This window comes from Dendrobates tinctorius, unplaced genomic scaffold (assembly GCF_039654945.1).
Source record: "Dendrobates tinctorius isolate UK_male_01 unplaced genomic scaffold, ASM3965494v1 ptg000062l, whole genome shotgun sequence".
Lineage (NCBI taxonomy): Eukaryota > Metazoa > Chordata > Amphibia > Anura > Dendrobatidae > Dendrobates > Dendrobates tinctorius.
Window position 1 is genome coordinate 39,709,787 of NW_027361730.1, and position 23,873 is coordinate 39,733,659.

Here is a 23,873-nt window from a genome sequence, read left to right on the forward strand (position 1 = left end):
TCTTCCTCCCCTCAGTCTCGGCTCCCTCACTTCTTCCTCCCCTCAGTCTCTGCTCCCTCTCCTCAGGCACAGGTCCCTCGCTTCTTCCTCCCCTCAGTCTCGGCTCCCTCTCCTCAGGCACAGGTCCCTCGCTTCTTCCTCCCCTCAGTCTCGGCTCCCTCTCCTCAGGCACAGGTCCCTCGCTTCTTCCTCCCCTCAGTCTCGGCTCCCTCTCCTCAGGCACAGGTCCCTCGCTTCTTCCTCCCCTCAGTCTCGGCTCCCTCTCCTCAGGCACAGGTCCCTCGCTTCTTCCTCCCCTCAGTCTCGGCTCCCTCTCCTCAGACACAGCTCCCTCACTTCTTCCTCCCCTCAGTCTCGGCTCCTTCTCCCAGATACAGCTCCCATCGCTTCTTCCTCTCTGCAGACACAGCTCCCACACAACTTACCCTCCTCAGACACAGCTCCCACACAACTTACCCTCCTCAGGCACAGCCCCCTTGCTTTTTCCCCATCCTCAGACACAGCTCCCTCACAACATCCCCTCAGACACAGCTCCCTCACTTCTTCCTCCCCTCAGTCTCGGCTCCTTCTCCCAGATACAGCTCCCATCGCTTCTTCCTCTCTGCAGACACAGCTCCCACACAACTTACCCTCCTCAGACACAGCTCCCACACAACTTACCCTCCTCAGACACAGCCCCCTTGCTTTTTCCCCATCCTCAGACACAGCTCCCTCACAACATCCCCTCAGACACAGCTCCATCGCTTCTTCCTCCCCTCAGTCTCGGCTCCCTCTCCTCAGGCACAGGTCCCTCGCTTCTTCCTCCCCTCAGTCTCGGCTCCCTCTCCTCAGACACAGCTCCCTCACCTCTTCCTCCCCTCAGTCTCGGCTCCCTCTCCTCAGACACAGCTCCCTCACCTCTTCCTCCCCTCAGTCTCGGCTCCCTCACCTCAGACACAGCTCCCTCACCTCTTCCTCCCCTCAGTCTCGGCTCCCTCACTTCTTCCTCCCCTCAGTCTCGGCTCCTTCTCCCAGATACAGCTCCATCGCTTCTTCCTCTCTGCAGACACAGTCCCCACACAACTTCCCCTCCTCAGGCACAGGTCCCTCGCTTCTTTCTCTCTGACACACACAGCTCCCTCGCTTTTTCCTCACCTTATCAGAGACACGGCTCTCACGCCTTCCTTTCATCATCCACACCCCGTCACATGGCGGCGCCTCCTCCTCTCCCTCCCTGTAGCCCTCGTCCGCCCCTTCAGTTCAGTGTCCGTCTTGCGCTCAGAGATAACGTGCAGGATGTACACAACGATGTCGTGCTAACTTATGGCCTTGGCGATATGAGACGCGTCCAGATAACGAGGCTGGACGTGCAGCGCGGCGGGTCGGGCTATAGTGTGCCGCTGATTCATGTGGACGAGGAGGCTGCGGGCTGCACACACCGCATGTGAGTACGGGGGTCTGCGCCATGGGGTGGGTCCCAGGCTAGTAAAGCCATGGACTTCTTACAGTGTGTATGATGGAGGCATGCTACTGCACCCATAGGTGCCTTGTACCGGCTTATGGTTGTCACTACATGCCCCATGGCAGTGGAGCAATAGGGCACAGAGAGAAACCCTCTTCAGAGACTAGTAGCTGGAAGTAATGTGTCACACAGAGTGCAGCTTCAAAACGGCCTTTTCCTGACAATTCCTGAACTAGTTGGTGGAGGAAAAAGTGAGTTTTGTTAGTATGGCGTTGTGCTTTGTTGGCATGAATTCGGTTCTGTTCATGTGAGGGCTTTATCCAGCTAATTGAATGGAAGAAAAGCTGCAGTACCCTGCACAGCCACTGCTACGAGTTCTGCGCTGTGGAGTTCGAGCATTGTAAACAATGACGGGAGACGGGACTTGCCGGGATGCAGCTGCACCTAATCAGCTGATTGCTGGGGTACGAAATACTCATGGGCATCCTAAAGGCCTCGTACACAGTGGACTAAGATCGGCCAAACCCCCTGATAAGGACGGGTGTAGCTGACCACCCAGTGTGTATGGGGGGCTCCCGACTCTCCCCTTGTCAGAGGATGTGAAGGAAGATAAGAGAGCGAGTGCTCCTCTGTATGGGAGAGTCGGGCTAGTGGCCGAATAATCATTGGGCCGTCAAACTAAAGTGTGTGGGGCAGTGGCGGATTAAGTGGACTATGGGCCCGGGGCTGTTCATAAAACCTGGGCCCCTGTGCCCCCCTTCCCACCTGAGCGCTGCGGTCCCAGTGCGGGAATTGACAGCCGTACGGACCGCAGCACTTGGTTTGCTGCGGGTCCATACGGAAAACCCGCCACCATTCCACCACATGTGGACATGGCCTAAAAAGACGTTGCACATAAGCTGTAGGCCTACGGCCAATACGCACAAAATCGCCCAACGTGATCCTGGCCATAGGGGATCCACTTTAATGTCCCCACTTTAATTTGAAGTCCCCTTACTTCATCCATTGCAGTCCCCTATCACCCACTCACTTTATCTGCAGTGCCACTTCATCATTTGCAGCCCCTTATCCCCCCTTCCATTTCATCATGTGCAGTCCCCTTCCCCCCCCAACTTTATGTGCAGCCCCACTCCCCCATCATCATGTGCAGTTAATTTTACCCCCACATCATGTGCAGTCCCCCTTACCCCCACTTCATGTGCAGTGCCCCTTACCCCCAATTCATCATGTGCAGTCCCCCTTACCCCCAATTCATCATGTGCAGTCCCCCTTACCTCCAATTCATCATGTGCAGTCCCCCTTACCCCCAATTCATCATGTGCAGTCCCCCTTACCCCCAATTCATCATGTGCAGTCCCCCTTACCCCCAATTCATCATGTGCAGTCCCCCTTACCCCCAATTCATCATGTGCAGTCCCCCTTACCCCCAATTCATCATGTGCAGTCCCCCTTACCCCCAATTCATCATGTGCAGTCCCCCTTACCCCCAATTCATCATGTGCAGTCCCCCTTACCCCCAATTCATCATGTGCAGTCCCCCTTACCCCCAATTCATCATGTGCAGTCCCCCTTACCCCCAATTCATCATGTGCAGTCCCCCTTACCCCCAATTCATCATGTGCAGTCCCACTTACCCCTTAATTCATCATGTGCAGTCCCCCTTATCCCCCACTTCATCATGTTCAGCCCCACTCACCCCCCCTTCATCATATGCAGCCCCACTCACCCCCCTTCATCATGTGCAGCCCCACTCATCCCCCCTTCATCATGTGCAGCCCCCACTCATCCCCCCTTCATCCTGTGAAGCCCCCACTCATCCCCCCTTCATCCTGTGAAGCCCCCACTCATTCCCCCTTCATCCTGTACAACCCCAGTCACCCCCCTTCATCCTGTACAACCCCAGTCACCCCCCTTCATCCTGTACAACCCCAGTCACCCCCCTTCATCCTGTACAACCCCAGTCACCCCCCTTCATCCTGTACAACCCCACTCACCCCCCTTCATCCTGTGAAGCCCCCACTCATCCCCCCTTCATCCTGTGAAGCCCCCACTCATCCCCCCTTCATCCTGTGAAGCCCCCACTCATCCCCCCTTCATCCTGTGAAGCCCCCACTCATCCCCCCTTCATCCTGTACAACCCCAGTCACCCCCCTTCATCCTGTACAACCCCACTCAACCCCCTTCATCCTGTGTAGCCCCAATCACCCACCTACAGCCCCCAGTCACCCCCCCCTTCATTGTGTACAGCCCCCACTCACCCCCTCCCCCATTTAATTCATTTTATAAATAAAAAAAAAATAAATAAAGTTCCCCATACTTGCCTCACAGCCGGCTCGCTCCCCAGCAGCGCCTCTGCTTTCAGCATCCTCCGGGACATGTCGGCGCGTGCACGATGACGTCATCGCGCACGCCCGACATCTGACCCGGAAGTACAGCCGAAGGGAGCCGGAGCTGAGCAGCCGTCAAGGTGACGGCCGTGCACAGCTCCCGGCCCCGGCCTCATAGAATGTGACGCGGGCGGCTGTCTGCTGCCGGCGGCGTCACAGCACAGGGCACGGCCGGCACTGTACAGGTGCTGGGGGAGCGGCCCGGGGGGCATTTGCCTCTCTGACACCCGGCCCAGCCCGCCCCTGGGCCCCCAAAAAACCTTGGGCCCGGGGCGACCGCCCCATCCGCCCCTATTAAGATCCGCCACTGGTGTGGGGGGCTAAAGGTTAGATCAGTGGTCGGAGGAGTCCTTGAAATAGGCAATAAGTGTTTTATCAGTAACTGGTTAGATCTGGAATGTGAGCTGTCACTGTACTGGGGATGCCAGCCGTTTATATGGCACATCACCACTGGCGGCCTAGACTATTGGGGGCTATATTGGACTTATGAAGGGCTAGAGCATTCTGAGTAGTGGCACATGCTACTCATGCTGTGCTGGGCTCTAAACTGTGATATAGGTGTGCGTGTGTCTATTCATTGATGTGTATGTATATGTCTCTATAGATATTTATAATCCGCAGTGGAAATCTGCAGGAAAAATGCAGGTCGTTTGACCTGCGGATTTCTCCAATTCTGCGCGGAAATATCCGCAGGGCAAAAAAGTACGTGTGCAATCAGCCTTAGCGATCAATAAGTTATCCTCCTGTGGACTAAATGGTAATTGCAAACTGTTTATAGTTAGCGAAGGCATCTGTAAGGATAACTTTATTTCGAGATGATGTAGAGGTCTCTGCATCAGTCTCCGAAACGTAAATATTGTGTGATCCCTCCATATAGAATCTAATGTGTACTGATGCTTAAAAAGCACAAAATATCACAGTGCCTCATCATTGTCAATTGCCTGAACAATCTAACAGGAATGGTTCAGAGAATTAATATGCTCACGTATGGGTAAGGCCAGAATTGGTTTTCAGATCATAGCTGAGAAACGCAGTGGTGAGAGAGAGAGAATTTTTTTTTTGTCCGGCACCCAAAAAGAATCTCGGGTTAAATCAGTGTCTGGAGGATCCGCCAGAGAAAAAAACGTTGCAAGCTCCGTTTTGATATCTTTGAGGATGGTGACGGACAGCAACTTTTGGCGGATCCTCAAAAAAAAACGGATGCAACGGACGGCAATCCGTCACAATCCGCCATTAATGAAAGTCAATGGGGGAAAAAACGGATCCTCAAAAGAAAATTGAGGATCCGTTTTTTTCAAAACCTGGCGGATTGTGACTGATTGTAAAAAACTGAAGTGTGAAAGAGGCCTTAGGTGCCGCCACATCTTTCAAATTGCCTAATAAACAATCGGTTGATTTTGCGGATGATCAGTTGTCTGACCCACTCAACATAACAATCAGACTTCTGGTTTTGCAAGAGAATCAGTTTTTTCCCCTTCAAAACCAAATAACTAAGGACTCATTCAGACACGAGATTTTTTATTTTTTTTGATAGGCAAAAAAACCTGTCCCAAGTTTTATCTGGGTTTGTGATCGTTTTTTCATTAGTGCTCAGTCAGGGTCAGTTTTTATCAGTGGTTTTCTCATATGTAAAAATAAATACATTGCAAAGCCTCTCCTATGTATCAGTGACAATGTTAATCATGGCCAAGACACAGGTTACATACTGATACTTTCTGTCTGCTGTCTCTTATTTTTATAGACCCACAGACTTGCATGAGTAACTTTAATTTGTTGGGCCTGCACGGTGGCTCAGTGGTTAGCACTACAGCCCTAGAGTTCTGGGTTCAAATCCCACCAAGGAAAACATCTGCAAGGAGTTTGTATGTTCTCCCCGTGTTTGCGTGGGTTTCCTCCGGGTTCTCAGGTTTTTTTCTGCACTCCAAAGACATACTGATATGGAATCTAGATTGTGAGCCCTAATGGAGACAGTGATGATGATGTATGTAAAGCGATGTGAATTAAGATAGCGCTATATAAGCAAAGGATAATAAATATGTGACACATGTCAACAAAAATGACATGGACATGTGAATACTGCCACAGATTAAAAGGGCTATGTGTTCTATCCATCAAAAATTTTTGATACAACACATTTGTGATTCACGGATGTCTCAGTGAGGCTTAGTCCGAATTCAGACACGGTCTAAGTGCAGTCAGCAATGCAACAGAGTGACAGCGGGGCTCCTGACCTGAGTTTATCAGCCTCTCAGTCATATATGACGTAGTCAAATTTGGGTATTATGCTTTGCTTATATAGCCCTATCTTATTCCGCAGCGCTTTACATACATGTCATCGCTGTTCCCAATGAAGCTCACAATCTAAATTCCCTATGGGTATGTCTTTGGAGTGTGGGAGGAAACTGGAATACCTGGAGGAAACCCATACAAACTCCTTGCAGATGTTGTCCATGGTGGGATTTTAACCCAACACCCGAGCGCTGCATGGCTGCAGTGCTAACCACTGCATGGCTGCAGTGCTAACCACTGAACCACCGTGCTGCTCTAAGGCTATGTGCCCACGTAGCGTTTTATTCCGGACACTAAAAACCGGACTCCTTCCCAGAAATTGCGCGGTTTTTCCGCGCGACTTCACCACGATTATGTTCGCGATTTTGCCGCGATTTTCACGTGCGATATTCAAGCACTTTCCAAGCGATTTGACAAGTGTGAGCAGATTTTTACTATTTAGGCCGCCTATGCGGCATCAATAGTAAAAGATAGAATGTAAAAAATAATAAAAAAATAAAAAATCGGGTATATTTACCTTCCGACGTCCCACGCTGCATTCCAGGGCCTCAGCGTTCCCAGTAATGCCTTGCGAGACCTGTGATAACGTTGGTCTCGCGTTACTATAGCGATTTCGCGAGACCACGTCATCACATGACCTTGCCGCAAGGCATTACTGGGAACGCTGAGGCCGGGAATGCAGCGCGGGACGTCGGAAGGTAAATATACTCCGATTTTTTATTCTTTTTTTTTTTACAGGGGTATGGTACCCAGGGCCTGGAGGACAGTCTCCTCTCCTCCACACCGTGGGTACCAACCGCACATGAGACGCTTAACTTCCCGCATGGTGGGCATAGCCACATGCGGGAAGTAAGCGATTCTCATGCATTCCTATGGGTGCGGAATCGCGGCAATTCTTAGCGATTCCGCACAAAAGAATGACCATGCTGCGATTTTTTTCTGCGATGCGATTTCGCCGCGGAAAAAAGTGCAGCATTAGCACAGCATGTGCGGAATGCCATAGGAATGCATGGGGGGCGTTCTGTACACGATTTTTAAACGTTTTCGCGGCAAAAACGCTTAAAAATCGCTACGTGGGCACACAGCCTAAAGGAGACTTGCTTACAGTCTGTGCATTCTGGTCCGTACTCAGACCATGATGCACTGATGTCTGAATCTGGTCTGAAATGCAATTTTAAAAACCACACCAGCACCTGTTGACTGCGATTCTCGGCTACATTATGGCCATGATGTGCAAACCTGGTCTATAATGAAAACTCGCATGTAGAATAAGTAACACCAGCTGCATCTTATTTGTTTGCACTAGACAGTAAGCGGTGCCCTAGTGCTGGAAAGCTGCGGATGTGTGCGCTGCAGACACTAGATGTGCAAGACAATGGGAGGAGGAGGTATAGACACTTAAACAAATGCTTGCACATTTCATTACTTGATATTGATGTAAAGGCAAATGGGCAGTCAATGAAAAAAAAATCATTAGCATACAATTGACATGGAAATTTATTTTAATGAAGTGGACAAAGAGCCACCATATACATAATAAAAGCTACAATAGTAGCAGAAATAAGCTGTTAAATGTGGAGAATCACATTCAGGTGATATGTTAATTCCGTTAGTTAACATGACAGACAGGCTGTATATACATAAAACCAAAGGAAGCTCAAAGCCAGTAATGGAAAGGTACATTTATACTGCACGATTGTTGTGTTCATAGCAATACTTGTTTCCTGATAATCGTGCAGTGTAAACAGGCTGCGGATCACCCAACAATCGAGCAAATGATCTTCGTTTTTGTCAGTAAATCATGCTACAGAACTCGAGCTATTGAGAGCAATGGCAACATATGTAGCACTGAATGATCTATTACAGAACATTCAGCGCGCATCAGGAGTGTGGTCCGCCTGTTTAAACGGACACACAATTTACTGTTCGGCGGTTGTTAGCTGTAAACGCGCCTTATTTACTGATGATGTAAATGGAGAGAAGGACTGGACTATTCAAACTCCCAAGTGTTTAGTTCCCAGGGGAGGTAAGCTGCCAGCAGAGGAGCATTTTTCTGCACTTGTTAGTACAGCCTTCCTCACAGACTACATAGCTCTCCTGTTCTCACAATGGTTTAAGAATGAAGAAGCATGTGACCAAATCTGCCCATCAGCCGCCTCCAAGTGCAGGAGGAAAACCTGTAATACTTATATTAGCAAGTGCCAAAAAATCCTGTCCCCAACACATTCGGTACAATAAAGTTGATAAACTCCTTTTTTAAGGGGCACTCCGATCAAAGAAGAAAAGTCTGCTAAATTCTGACAGGGTGTGATGCTATGGAGAAGCTAGATGAGACTCCTCAGCATGTGATCAAAAGTATGCAAATATCACACTGGCATTGGAAATACAGGGTAATCCTTACAATATTCATCTTTTCATTATCCATTTGTCAGACGCAGCCACTGAGTCTCACAAGAGGTGTGAAAGCCAGCAGTTCTGTTCTGTTAGGTGCCACAATTCACAAAATGCCTTCAAACAAACAAGTGCTCTTTTGTTTTATCTCCCACTTGATATGAGACAAAATAACTGCTGGTGACAAATGGGAAGATGTAAGGCAGCTTATATTGTCCTTATGCTGATAATGTGTTAGACACTGCAGCTTATTGTAGCACTACTTATTGAGCACTACTATTAAGTGGTGGCTGCAGTTTACTCAGTTGCTCTGGAGTGCAACTGTAGATAAGTTAAAATCAATTCAATGAATACAATTGATTAGCTCCTTACAATGCGACCTTTCATGGAGAAACATATATTGCAAGTGATCATTCTTTGACTTGATTTATTAGAAGCAGAAAAATTAGCAAATGTAAAGATCTAAGTTGATTTGTTATGGCTAGATGACTGGGTTCAGAGGATGTTCAACTACCCAGACTTGCTGCATATCCTGGTAGGCGGTGGTTCCTATCAATAGAAGTTTAGGGAATGACAATCAATAACTGGATCATGAGTGCCCAATGCTCATTAATGCTTTGAGGGGAGTGAAGGTTAGCCCTTCTGGTCTGATGCCACAGAACAACTTGTACAGTTTTGTTCCTTAAGGTACTGTCACACTTAGCGATGCACCAGCGATCCCGACCAGCGATATGACGCGGTCAGGATCGCTGGTGCATCACTAAATGGTCGCTAGTGAGCTGCCACACAGGCAGATCTCACCAGCGACATAGCAGCGGTCGGGGGTCGTTACCTGTCAGACTAGACGATCCTGACGTCCTCCCGCCCGCGTCCACGCGACGCTCGTCGGCGCCACAGGAAGCTGACGGCGAGAAACGGTCCAGGACGTTCTCACGCGATCAGCGATAACCAGCGGGGGAGCGGTCGGAGGTAAGTATCAGACATAGCAATATCGCTATAACGTAACAAAAACCTGTGACGTTATAGCGATATTGCTAGCGATATCACTTAGTGTGACAGGCCCTTTACAGATGCTTTTTTTGGAGATTGCAAAGATCTGCATAAGCAATGAGTGCAGGTGATTAGAGTCATGTAGGCCAGCTGAGCTCAGGCAAGCCTGTTGGAGGCGCTGTGGGTGAGGCTGGGTCCGCAGCTACACATCTGAGATTAAGGATGAGAGGACAATTAATGTTGGAGAATGATGGCAGCTTTGACCGTATCATAGATACCACAGCCAAAGTTTGCATTGTGCAGGTGTCATTGCAGAAAAACGCAATTGAATGGGATATCACTACAGTACTGTGACAAGAACGATAAGTTTAAAGCAGCTGTTTCCGACTTTTGCAGCTTGCTTGCAGTATTGTACTAGAGGTGGCAATGCAACCCCACCCACATTACACTGCAATCTCCAATATCACTGTTTAGCACCCTCTCTAATGGCAGATGCTGATTTACCATAAGGCTATGTGCACACGCTGCGGATTCTGCTGCGGATCCGCAGCGTTTCTGACCCTGCGGGTCCGCAGCAGTTTCTGCTGTGTTGTACGTTATCATTGTTTTCAATGGTGAAACTAAAAGCGCTGTGCACATGCTTTGAATTTTTCCGCGCGGATTTGCTGCGGGTTACAATCCGCAGCATGTCAATTCTTTGTGCGGAATCCGCTGCTGTTTCACACCTTATCCATTATGAGGTGTGAAACCGCAGGGCTAAACCGCAGGACTTTTGACCTGCGGATTTACCTGCGTTTTTTTACAAATCCGCAGCTCTCAAAAGTACGTGTGCACATAGCCTAAGATATAGTGGGGATAATATACCAGAGGGTATAGGCGGTGAAAATATACCAAAGTATGCAAGTGAGGGGTGACTATGTACTGAATGATACAAGGTGAAATCCTATTAGATACGGATGAGATGTGAGTGATCGTAGAAAATAATACCTGCACAAATTTTGACTTGGACTATGGCCAGACTACCAGTATTTAGTCAGTATTTCACATCAGTATTTGTAAGCCAAAACCCGGAGTGGGTCAAACATGCAGAATTGGTGACATGTTTCTTTTATACCTGTAAGAGAATGGTCAGCTATAATATACTGAACTGCCGTGATAAATCAGGCAACCATCTTGTGAAAGTTAGGAAATAGATTCAACTTTTACAATAGAACTAATAAAATGTACTTTGGAAAAGTGGATGGAGGATGTAAAATGAGATCATGTCCACTAGCAAACTTAGCAGACATGCATAAAAGAAAATTGGATCAATAGGGGAATAGGGTTAACAAATATATGGTCAATGTGTGTATACGTGATAGTGTTGGTAGAGAACAAACTCATTAAAATGTCAAATGCATGAATTTGTGGATTCAGTCTGGAAGCAGTGATAAGATTGAGGACAGTAGCTATAGATAACAATGACTTTTATGGGTTTTAATGTTTGGGATATCCGAGAAGTATCATTTCTCCTTGTGGAGAATGACATGCTAAGCATGTCGAGGTGAGGAGACTTAAAGCCGCAATGCTCCTCTGGGAAATATGCTAATTATGCAAATTGTCTCTTCAGAGAGGAAGAGGACTAGAACTCTAGTGCCACCTATTGGAGGTAGCAATCCTAAAAGTCAATGTTGACCCTTTAACGAGCCTAGTTACATGACTTAGGATAAAAGCCAGAACCTCCATTTGCAGACACTGTGTTGCGGGGTACTGCCTGCCTCTCATCAGTGCAAAGTGGGAGATCTGGTTTGGCTGTGAGAGATCGCGTTATGCTATACCGTTAACGCAGCCTGTCAACGATATGCGTTGAACGGACTGCTTAACATAATGTGAACTTAGCCTAATACAGCTCCATACTTCCTGCCAGAGCTCAAGTACGCTCTTTCTGCTGGTAGGCTGCAGCTCTCGCTTGACACAAACTGTGTCACAAGATTGCCCGGGGGACACAGTAATTGCAGCAGAGGAGCGTCATCAGTCTGGCAGGTTTGTATCCTTTTTCAATTTTTCAGCACATTTGAGACATTTGTAAGAGGATGGTCCTATAGTGGACAAACCCTTTTATGTTTTGATCTTTTGCCACTAATGATATCTAACATATCTTGAGGATAGGTGAAAAATGTATGATTGCTAGCAGGCTGTCCCTGCAGACAGACTTAAGGCCCCATCTCACATAGCGAGATCGCGCTAGCGAGATTTCTAATGCGTCACCGATTTTTTTTTTTTTTTTTTTTTTGACGCAACAGCAATCTCGCCTGCGATCTCGCTACATGTGACGCGCAGCAGCGACCGGCCCCCCTGCTGGATATCGCTGATTGTGCAGGAATGTCCTGGGCCATTTTTTCATCGTCGAGGTACCACTGGCCAGCGCGCATCACTGTGTTTGATCGCTGGATCGTTGCTGCGTCGCTGAAGAGATCTGTCTGTTTAGCAGCTTACTAGTGATCATTTAGCAAAGCACCAGCGATCCCTAACAGCTCGCATCGTTGTCGGGATCGCTGGTGCGTCGCTAAGTGAAGCGGGGACCCTTAAAGCCCCGTCACACTAAGCGACTTACCAGCGATCCCGACACCGATATGAAGGTGTCAGGATCGCTGGTAAATCGCTATGTGATCGCTGGTGAGCTGTCACACAGACAGCTTCACCAGCGATCAGCACAGCGATGCCGATACCACATCGCTGGCCATCCTGTAAAAAATAGAATCAAAATAAAAAATATAGTTATTCTCACCTTCCGACGTCCTGTTCAGCCATCCCGCCTCTCTCCACGCTCCGGTCCCAGTGATCCTTTGCACGAATGACCGCGAGATGTCACAGTCTCGCGGGATAACAAAGTCTCGCGGTCATTCGTGCAAAGGATCACTGGGACCGGAGCGTGGAGAGAGGCGGGATGGCTGAACGGGACATCGGAAGGTGAGAATAACTATTTTTTATTTTTTTTATTATTTTTTACACCTGATCGCTGGTCTCCCGCCTGTCACACACACCGATGCGTGCTGGCCAGCGGGAGACCAGCGACCAAAGAAATGTCCAGAGATTTCTTGCAGCGATCAGCGATACCGGCAGGGGGGCCGCTCGCTGATCGCTGTCACACACAGCAATCTCGCTGGTGAGATCGCTGTTATGTCACAAAAGTTGTGACTCAGCAGCGATCTCGCTACCGAGATTGTTTAGTGAGACGGGGCCTTTAGACATTTATCACTGATCCTGGTAAGTGTTTGAATAAAGTATTATCTACTTTGGAATGCCATGAGGTATGACCTATATCTGACAAATCTGAGTTAGTGCAAATTCCATAGATAGTAAGCTTGTGAGCAGGGCCCTCACTCCTCTTGGTATCTGTTGATTTATGTGATTCTAATCACACTGTTATTCTGTATTGTCTTTTATTGTCTGTACAAGTTCCAGTCTAATGTATATTGTAAACGTATAGTGCTGCTGAATATCTTGGCGTTATAGAAATACAATTAGGTATCCCCTTGGCGAAGAATACTTCTCTTAGCAATTTTTTGAGGAGTATTTTTACCTGTAAAAAATGTAGTACGTTTGTTCAGTAATGAGCTCCTCTGAGACACGGACGTGTCCAGAACGAACACTACTCTCCGAGGCAGCCTTTGATGGTTTTTTTTCTTATATTCCACTCAGTACCTTTTGCATTGTCACTTTTATATAGGTTTCTTTTTGTTTTTAAATATCTGCATTGATTTATGGCGGCAATATGTAGTATTATGTTGTCTCTGAAGATCTATTTAGTCGCATGATTGCGAGATCCCCTTTGTGGCCCTTAGAGGAGTCACAAAGAAATTGAAATGTCACGTAGAGCAATCCCGATGTACAATGTAACTTAGGCTGAGTTCACACGTTGCATTTTTGTCGCGTTTCCGCGGCGGTTTTAGCCGCGCGATTTTGCCGCGAAAAATAAGCATTCCATGCATTCCTATGGGATTCCGCAATGCTGTGCTAATGCTGCGGTTTTTACCGCGGCGGAATCGCTTTGCGGTAAAAACCGCAGCATGCTCATTAATTTTGCGGAATCGCGGCGATCCCGCACCCATAGGAATGCCTTGTTCCGCTTATTTCCCGCATGTGGCTGTGCACACCATGCGGAAAGTAAGCAGAACATTTGCGGATGGTACCCACGGTCCGGAGGAGAGGAGACTGTCCTCCGGGCTTTGGGTACCATATCCCTGTAAAAAATAGAATTTAAAAATAAAAAATATTGTTATTCTCACCCTCCGACGTCCCGCGCAGTCTTTCCGCTTCTCTTCACGCTCCCGTTCCCAGTAGTCCTTTGCGAAAATGCCCGCGATGGCGTCCGTTCTCGCGGGATTGCGAAGTCTCGCGGTCATTCGCGCGACGTCATCGCGAATTACCGCGAGACGTCGCGATCCCGCGAGAACTGACGTCATCGCGGGCATTTTCGCAAAGGATTACTGGGAACGGCTGCGCGGGACGTCAGAAGGTAAGAATAACACCATTTTTTATTTTTTTTTACATTTTATCTTTTACTACTGATGCTGCATAGGCGGCCTCAGTAGTAAAAAGTTGGTCACACTTGTCAAACACTATGTTTGACGAGTGTGATCAACCTGTCAATCAGTTCTCCAAGTGATGCTACAGATCGCTTAGAAAACGCTAGAATTCTGCAAGCTAATTACGCTGGCAAAATGCTAGTTTTTCCGCGGGAATTTAAAATGCGATTTTCCCGCGGAATGGAATTCCGGAATTCTCGCAGTAATTTCCGCGAGAGTTCCGGTACGTGTGCACATAGCCTAAAGTTGTTTGTGTGGTACTGCACTGAAGTGTCTGGAATTAATGATGACCATTTTGAGCACCACATGTAATTGCAGAAGTCAATTATGACTTACAGCTACCCTTTCTTGTTTGTAAAGTCTTTTAAGGCTGTGTGCCCGCATAAGTGGTTTTTTTTGTGCGCGTTTTTGCAGCGTTTGTCCCGGTCAAAACGCTTCAAAAACACGTACAAGAAGCATCCCATTCATTTTAAATGAATTCCGCACTTTTTTTGCACATTGATGCATTTTTTCCACGAAAAAACGCTTCACGGTAAAAAAACGCAGCATGCGCATTAATTTTGCGGAAAAGTCCACGTTTTTAGCTATTTTCTATGAGTCAGAAGACGTGCGGAAAAAACGCATCAAAAACGTGCGGAAAACGCGGAATAAATAAAATGCTTGTTTTCTGGGAAGGAGTCCGGTTTTGAAGCAGACATTTTCTGCATTTGTGAGCACATAGCCTAATACTGCTTTCATGCAGATATTTTTCATGTTGAATTGACTATACATTTTTTGGACCACTGTGTATTCAAGACCAATGCAAATTGTCTCTTCAGAGAGGAAGAGGACTAGAACTCTAGTGCCACCTATTGGAAGTAGCAATCCTAAGTAGCAATCCTATTGCGGCTTTAACTCTCCTCATCTTGGCATGCTTAGCATGTCATTCTCCGCAAGAAGAAACAATAATTCTTCAAGACCTACCTATAAAACACATTTTCATTCCTGGCTATTGTTCTTGGCATCTTTATTCCATTGCAAAACTAGTAAAGCGGATCGGTCACCAAATTTCACAATATAAACTGTATATAGGAGGCAGCCTGCTGGCACTATAATAGCTTCCTGTTCCATTGCTAACTTTTGGGAACCATCAACTGTGCACAAAGAATGGGTTGGCCTTTGTACATTAACCCCTTAGTGACGGGAGCCAATGTTAACCTTAATGACCTGGCCAAATCTTTAAAATCTGATCAGTCACTTCATGGGGTAATAACTCTGGAATGCTTCAACGTATCCCTGTGATTGAGTTTTGTTTTTTTCCTTGTGACACATTGTACTTGTGTTTATTTGTGAAAATTTTGGATTTGTAATGACGATTTTGAAAAATTCCCAATCTTCAAGTGTTCAATCTTTATATCCTTAAACTAGTTAGTCATGCTGTACAAAATAATTAATAACATTTCCCGTGTCTACTTTACTTTACATAATTTATTCAAACGTCTCTTGTTGGATGTTAGAAGGGTCATGCAGACACTGGAAGGTACAGTGCTGATATACTACTCACATTTTCCCGTCAGTCCCCTGATCCTGCTCTGTTGATAATGGCATTTGCTGCTTATATGATACTTTTTATGCATGCATTTATAAAAATCATCACTAGCGATGTGACTTGTTATATACTGATGTGGATGCCAGCATAAGTAGCAGGTGATATTTTTAAGTTAATTAGGAAATAGGCATTTTTCTTTTCTTGAATGTGATACAGGCATTTAACCCTTACTATGTTGATTCATCAAGGCCCCAATATACATTCCACTTTGGAAGTTATTACTTAGCTACTTATATACATTGGTATACTTAATTACTCATTGATCTTTGGCCTACTAATCTAACTCCTGAGGGTTTATTATATAGTACACAATATCGGTTCTATGACCTTTATTGTGTCATTACTTGCATTTGTTGCCCTTGATGACTGCTTATGTCTACATTTTTAAATTATATCAATAAAATCTTATAATGGTATGGCACACAGCTTCCAGCGGTTTTTCTTTTTTGATTTATGGGTTAAAAGTTTAGTAATGATTTCTAATTTCTTCTAAAAATTTACAAAACCTGTTTCTTTTGGGACCTGTTCAAATTTACTTGGACTTTGGAGGTATATTTTTTGGAAACGCTCCAAAAGTGATACTATTTTAAAACACACCCCTCAAATACTTCAAAACTGCTGTCAGGAAATTTTTTAATCTTTCCAGTGCTACACAGAAATTAATGCAAATTCGATTGAAAAAAAAACTGTAATTTTTACTCTAAAATGTTGCTTTAGCTCAAATTTTTTCACTTTTGCAAGAATAGAACGCAAGAAAATGGACCCCACAATTTGTTACTTAGTTTCTTATGAGCGCACTGATAACTCTCATGTGGTCAGAAATCGCTGTTGGAAAAACAGCCGGGCTCGGAAGGGAAAGGAGCGCCATTTTGAATTTTGGAACACAAATTTGGCTGAAATAGATTGCCGGCACCATGTTGCATTTGCATGGCCCCTAAGGCACCCAACCAGCAGAAAACCCCCACAAGTGAACCCGTTTTGGAAACTGCAAGGATTTTATCCAGGGTAATAGTGAGCATTTTGAACTCTGTTGTTACACAGAATTTTATAACATTAGGTCGTCATGTTGACAATGTTACATTTTTTTTAGTAAAATGTTGCTTTAGCCCCATATTTTTTAATTTTTGCAAGATGTAACATGAAAAAGTGGACCCCACAGTTTACCTACTTTCTTATGAGCGTGATGATAGCCCACATGTAGTCAAAATTTGTTTGGACACACAGCAAGGCTTGGAAGGGAAGAAGGGACATTTGGTATTTGGAATATAGATTTTGCTGAAATAGATTGCAGACACCATGTCTCATTTGCTGAGCCCTTGAGGTACCAAAACAGCAGAAATCTCCACAAGTGACCGTGTTTTGGAAACTCGACCCATCATGAAATTCATCTAGGGGTGTTGATTTTCTTAAACCCATAGGTGCTTCGCAGAACTTCTTAAAATGTGGATGTGAAAACGAAAATATATATATTTTTTTTTTTTCTGCTAAAATGTTTTAGCACCAAATTTGTAATTTTCACAATGGATAATAGGAAAAAAACAGGGCTCATAATTTTGCCATGCAATTTCTTACAAACACGATGATACCCCATGTTTTGTCAAAAACTGCTGTTTGGGCACATGGCAGGGGTTGGAAAGGAAAAAGTGCTATTTGACTTTTAGAGCATCAAATTGTCTGGAATAGATTGTGGCATTTGCAGAGCCCCTGACATGCCAAAAACCAGTTTTTAAAACATAATCCCCTCAATTCATCTAGGGGTGTTTTGAGCATTTCTAACCTACAGGTGATTCACAAAGCATTCTTGCAGCATTTTTTAAATGCTTTTTTTATGCAAATTTTCAGCTGCATTTTACAGTACCCGAAAAGTCTCATGCACACAGCTTGTTTTTTTTTGTCCTAAAGGATTTTGTGCCTTGTGCAAAAAAAAAAAATACAATGAAGCTTGTCACTTTCAGTGTTTTTCACCCTTTTAAATGATTGGGCGGTGAAGAAATGCTAAAAAAAACACCACAAATGTAGGTGTCAGGTTTTGCTGTTTTTTCTTTTGTGCAAAAACGTGATTCTATAGAATAGGACTTTTTTTTTTTTTCAACACTAACCTTTGTGAGCATTCACAAGAGACAAATGTAGCATGCCAAAATCACAGCAAAAAAAACACAAGGAAAACATGTATTTTTTCTGTAGCTTCTTTCCTGCTAAGAAATCAGGTTTTGCTGCAGAATCCGCAGCGTGTGCACACACCCTAACAAAACTCCTAGTGTGAACTTTCCCTAAGATGTGAAAACAAAAAAATACATTTTTTCCATTAAAATACTGTTTTAGCACCAAGCTTATAATTTACGCTAGGGGTAATATGAGAAAATGGGCCCTGCAATTTTTTACTAAATGTGGTTGTATAGTACACGGCAGGGTTCGGATGGGAAGGAAAACTACTTGGCTTTTAGAGTGCAGATTCTGTTTAAATAGATTGTTGCCTCTAGTGATGAGCGAGTATACTCGTTGCTCGGGTGGCCTCCGAGTATTTTGGCGTGCTCGGATATTTAGTTTCTGTCCATGCAGCTGCATGATTTGTGGCTGCTGGACAGGCTGATTACAAGTGAGGAATTGCTGTTTGTTAGGTAATTCCCACGAGTATTCACACTGTCCAGCAGCCATAAATCCTGCAGCTGAGACGACAGAAACTAAATCTCCGAGCACGCCAAAATACTCGAAGATCACCCGAGCATGCTCGGGAATACCCGAGCAACAAGTATACTCGCTCATCACTAGTTGTCTCCATTAGCCGAGCCCCTGAGGTGCCGTAACAGCAGAATGCCTCCCCTTGCCCCAGGTGACCCCATATTGGAAACTTCACTGCCTAAGGGTATGTGCACACGTTGCAGAAAATTTCTGCACAAAAACCTGAATCCCTTCCCAGAAACCGCACCTATTTTTCCGCGGCGGTTTTTGCGCGGTTTTGATGCGTTTTTGATGCGTTTTTTACTGCAGCGGTTTCTAAAAGCATGGGAGAAGCCTAAACCGCGGAAAAAAACGCAAAATTAATGTGCATGCTGCGGTTTTTACCGCGATGCGTTTTTTTCGCGGTAAAAAACGCATCAATGTGCACAAAAAGTGCAAAATGCATAGAAATGACTGTGCACCTTATTTTTAGCGGTTTTATAGTGAAAACCGCGGTAAAAACCGCTAAAAAAACGCTGTGTGTGAACACAGCCTAAGGGTATGTGCACACGTTGCAGATTTGTGTGCAGAATTTTCTGCACAAAAAATGCATCTCCTGGAAGAAAACACAGCTGCAGATTTCACAAACTTCATCGCTTTTTTAGTGCGGTTTTTCATTGCAGTTTTCCATTGCAGTTTTCCTTCTGCGGACTTCTAGAATGGTGGAAAACTGCAGCAAAAGCACACAAAAGAAGTGACATGCGCACAGCGGATTTTGTTTCACATAGGCTTTAATGCTACTGTACATCACATGCAGTTCTGCTGCGTATACACAGGGCCAAGTCCGCTGCGCATCTGCAGCAGAATCCGCACCGTATGCACATGGCCTAACAATTTCATCGGGGGGTGAAGTGAGCATTTTGAATCCACAGGTGCATCACAGAATTTTAAGGCTAAGTGCACACGTACCGGAATTCTCGCGGAAATTACCGCGAGAATTCTGGAATTCCAGTCCGCGGGAAAATCGCATTTTAAATTCCCGCGATTTTCCCGCGGAAAAACTAGCATTTTGCAAGCGTAATTAGCTTGCAAAATGCTAGCGTTCTCCAAGCGATCTGTAGCATCGCTGGGAGAACTGATTGACAGATTGGTCACACTCGTCAAACAGTGTTTGACGAGTGTGACCAACTTTTTACTACTGAGGCTGCCTATGCAGCTTCAGTAGTAAAAGATAAAATGTAAAAAAAAATAGTGTTATTCTTACCCTCCGACGTCCCGCGCATCCGTTCCCAGTAATCCTTTGCGAAAATGCCCGCGATGACGTCAGTTCTCGCGGGATCGCGACGTCTCGCGAATGACCGCGAGACTTCGCGATCCCGCGAGAACGGACGCCATCGCGGGCATTTTCGCAAAGGACTACTGGGAACGGGAGCGTGAAGAGAAGCGGAAAGACTGCGCGGGACGTCGGAGGGTGAGAATAACAATATTTTTTATTTTTAAATTCTATTTTTTACAGGGATATGGTACCCAAAGCCCGGAGGACAGTCTCCTCTCCTCCGGACCGTGGGTACCATCCGCAATTGTTCTGCTTACTTTCCGCATGTTGTGCACAGCCACATGCGGGAAGTAAGCGGAACAATGCATTCCTATGGGTGCGGGATCGCCGCGATTCCGCAAATTAATGAGCATGCTGTGGTTTTTACCGCGAAGCAATTCCGCCGCGGTAAAAACCGCAGCATTAGCACAGCATTGCGGAATCCCATAGGAATGCATGGGATGCTTATTTTTCGCGGCAAAATCACGCGGTTAAAACAGCCGCGGAAACGCGAAAAAAACGCCACGTGTGAACTCAGCCTAAATCAATGGGTAATGGAAATATAACATTTTACTAGTAAAAATGTAATTTTTTTTGCATTTGCTTCAAACTTGTCAATGTCATAAGGGTTAGTAGGTGAAACTGGACCCCAACACTTTACTGCGTATTTAATCCCGAACGCCATGATGCCCCATATGTCGTCAGAAATTACTGTCAGGCCACACGTCACGGCTGAGATGGCTGGAGCGCTATTAGGGTTTTGGAGCACAGATTTTGCTAGAATAGTTCGCTGGCGACATTTGCAATAAATAACGGCAATCCCAAAAGTCTGATTTTTTTTTTTTCCATTCATTTCTCTCTCCTCTGATGTGATCTAGCATATCAGAGGAGAGAGAAATACCTCTGCCATCCTCTGATCCTGCTTATCTGTCCCCCGGCCCTTTACATCATCTTCCTGGAAAAAATGGCGGGTGCATGTGCAGTGTGCTAGCTGAGATCTGCTGGCCGGTACCTGGCAGCAATAGGAAAATGTTTCCTATTGGTTCATTGTGATCAGTGTGATCAAAATAAAAAAGTAGTAAATCAAACCCCCCTTTGTCATCCCCTTAGGCCGGTTTCACATTAGCGCTTTTTAAGCGCACGCACGGCCGGGGGTAGCTCCGCCCCCGAGCCGGCTCTCTGCCCGGCGTGCCCGCCCCTTGCTTGCTATCTTTAGCATAGGGTGCGCAGATCGTGCGCAGGCCGTGCGCTAGTTGCGCTTTGACCTGCGCTGCGCACTTTTGACGGTGCGCCGTGCGCGCCAAAATCAAACTTTTCGGATTTTGTCGCGCACGGCGCACCGTCAAAAGTGCGCAGCGCAGGTCAAAGTGCAACTAGCGCACGGCGTGCCCGCCCCTTGCTTGTAGCGCCGCCTCCTAGCGCACAGCGGCGCCTGCGATCGGCGCACCCTATCTTTAGCATAGGGTGCGCAGATCGTGCGCAGGCCGTGCGCTAGTTGCGCTTTGACCTGCGCTGCGCACTTTTGACGGTGCGCCGTGCGCGCCAAAATCAAACTTTTTGGATTTTGGCGCGCACGGCGCACCGTCAAAAGTGCGCAGCGCAGGTCAAAGCGCAACTAGCGCACGGCCTGCGCACGATCTGCGCACCCTATGCTAAAGATAGGGTGCGCCGATCGCAGGCGCCGCTGTGCGCTAGGAGGCGGCGCTACAAGCAAGGGGCGGGCACGCCGGGCAGAGAGCCGGCTCGGGGGCGGAGCTACCCCCGGCCGTGCGTGCGCTTAAAAAGCGCTAATGTGAAACCGGCCTAAGTTAGGTAAAAATAATAACATAAAAAATTGAAATTTTTTTTCCATTCCTTGCAGCTAGGGTTGGAGTTAGAGCTGGGGTTGGGGTTGTGTTTTGGTTAGGGTGTGTTTAGGGTTGTGTTAGGGTTGGAGTTAGAATTGAGGGTTTCCACAGTTATGGGGGTCTCTAAACGCGATATGGTTCCCGTCATCAATTCCAGTTAATTTTGTGTTCTAGGCAAATGGTGCTCCCTTCCTTTCTTCCATCCATGCTCCCAAACAGTTTATTTCCCCTACATATCAGTGTACTCTGGAGAAATTTCATAACACATTTTGTGGTCCATTTTCTCCTGATACCCTTGTGAAAATAAAAAAAAGTTTGGGTTTAAATAAATTTTTTTGTGAAAAAAATGTTCATTTTTTCCTGCCACATTGCTTCAGTCCTGTGAAGCACCTGAATGGTTAATAAACTTCTTGAATGTGGTTTTGCACACCTTGAGGGGTGCACTTTTTAGAATGGTGTCACTTGGATATTTTTTTCTGTCATAGTGACCCCCCAAATTCACTTCAATTGTGATGTGGTCCCTAAAAAAATGGTTTTGTAAATTTTGTTGGAATAATGAGTAAATGCTGGTCACCTTTTAACACTTGTAACTTCCTAACAAAAAAAAATATATTTCCGACATTATGCTGATTTAGTAGACATTTTTGAAATGTTATGTATTAACCATTTTGTGTGACACCACTCTCTGATTTAAGGGCACAAAAAATAAAAGTTTGAAAATTGCAAAATTTACAACATTTTGCCAAATTTCCGTTTTGTTTTTCATAAATAAACGCACGTTATCTAGAAGAAATTTTGCCACAAAAATGTTACAAAATACTTCTCGGAATCAGTGGCATCCATTGAAGCGTTCCAGAGCTATAACCTCATAAAGTGACAGTGGTCAGAATTGTAAAAATTGGCCTGGTCCTTAAGTACAAAATTGGCTCTGTCACTAAGGGGTTAAAAAAGTAGTAGATGCGTATATGGCTGTATTTATTTTACAATGTTGTGTTTGTGGACTGCGTTTCCTTGACTAGATTAGACTTTTTTGTTTTGATTGCAAACTGTCATGGGATCCATCCTTCAGTCCTGAGGGCATTATTAAAATCTAGACTTGTGAATGTGTGCCAGCTCTCATTGTACAGTATGTGTACACTTTCTGTGGCTTCCTTCTTTGTTATATTAGTTGGAATTATTTATGATGCTGGTCCTGTAGCCTCCGCAGACGCTTTACTTGCTACTAACCATTGTTCTTTCCTATGCTTGTTGTCTGATTTGTGATTGTTATATGTCACATATGAGTGTCATTTGTGTAATGTTGCTCTGCTTTGTAGGAATTGCAGATGATTTTCAAAGTGGATATGTTGCCTTATTTCACAATGCAAACTACATTATTAACCTGTTAATGATAATGCCAGTTGATGAGACAAGTTGTAGATTTGAATGACACAATTCATTTTACCATACCATTTACTGGAATACAGGAAAAACAATGACATGATGTGACTAAAAAAAATAGAAATAATGCAATTCCGCTACATTTTTGGGGTTGTGTTTTTACGCTGTTCATTTTGCAATTAAATAACCTGGCAATGAGCATCAGAACAGAGGCCCCACCATGCTCACACCACTTTAAAAGAATTAAACGCATTTAAGTGGTCAAAGTGCTGCCTTTACAGTTGGTACCTGCCCTGTGTGGTGCGGGACTCTGGTCTGTGAACCATCTTCATGAAGTGATAGTACATTATGGGCTGGGAGGGGTTAAGTAAAACTTGGACCTGGTGAGGCTGGGGTACTTTGAAATTCCAGGTCAGAATGTCTGTATAATCATGATAATTAAATATCTAACTATATAATGAGAGAACTCAAAGTTCAAGTGTCTTCAGTCTCCTCCCAGCCAGTCTGACTGACAGCTGTAGGTTGTACTGAGCATTGTGAGAACAAGGCGGGACTTGGACAAAAGATTACTGCCAATTTTGAGATGGATATTTCAGAGTATACCAGCCTCATCAAGTCTAAAATCTATTAATGTATTCAGTTTGTATCGGAAAATCTGGTTACTTATAAAGTAAAGAGGCTGTATCACATTTTTTCTACTTATGATTAATTATGTATACATGTTGTTTTATTGCAGTGTAATTTTATTTTAGTTTTTTTTTTTTTATTCTTCAACCACTGGGTGCTGAAATTTGCATTTGCTTGTGTTGTAATGTGTCAAATTGTGACAATTGCGCAGAGCAATTGCAGCAGACAGAGGTCATAAGAGAGTAGGATTGCATCAGCTGGTAACTGTACGCGCTCTCTTCCATGTGTAGTTCACAGCTTTGTTTTCAGCTAGGTGCCTTTTTATTGCAGCCCAGGGCTTTGCACTGAGCTACATTTTTTTACTCTCTGACCACTTGATGCTAATTAGAAAG

General features: G+C 45.4%; 1 protein-coding gene across 5 annotated transcripts in view; it reads left to right on the top strand.

The window, feature by feature from the left end:
• The first annotated feature begins 992 nt into the window (after nt 1-992).
• The window catches only part of CUNH15orf39 (chromosome unknown C15orf39 homolog), a 108,321-nt gene continuing 85,440 nt past the window's right edge, over nt 993-23,873 (top strand). For 2 of the 5 annotated variants that reach the window (XM_073579580.1, XM_073579581.1), the window contains exon 1: nt 993-1,423. In XM_073579580.1, the coding sequence (XP_073435681.1) occupies nt 1,387-1,423 (37 nt within the window). In that variant the 5' untranslated portion in view covers nt 993-1,386. The remainder of the gene's footprint in view (nt 1,424-23,873) is intronic. The other 3 variants (XM_073579578.1, XM_073579582.1, XM_073579579.1) reach the window with 2 other exon arrangements.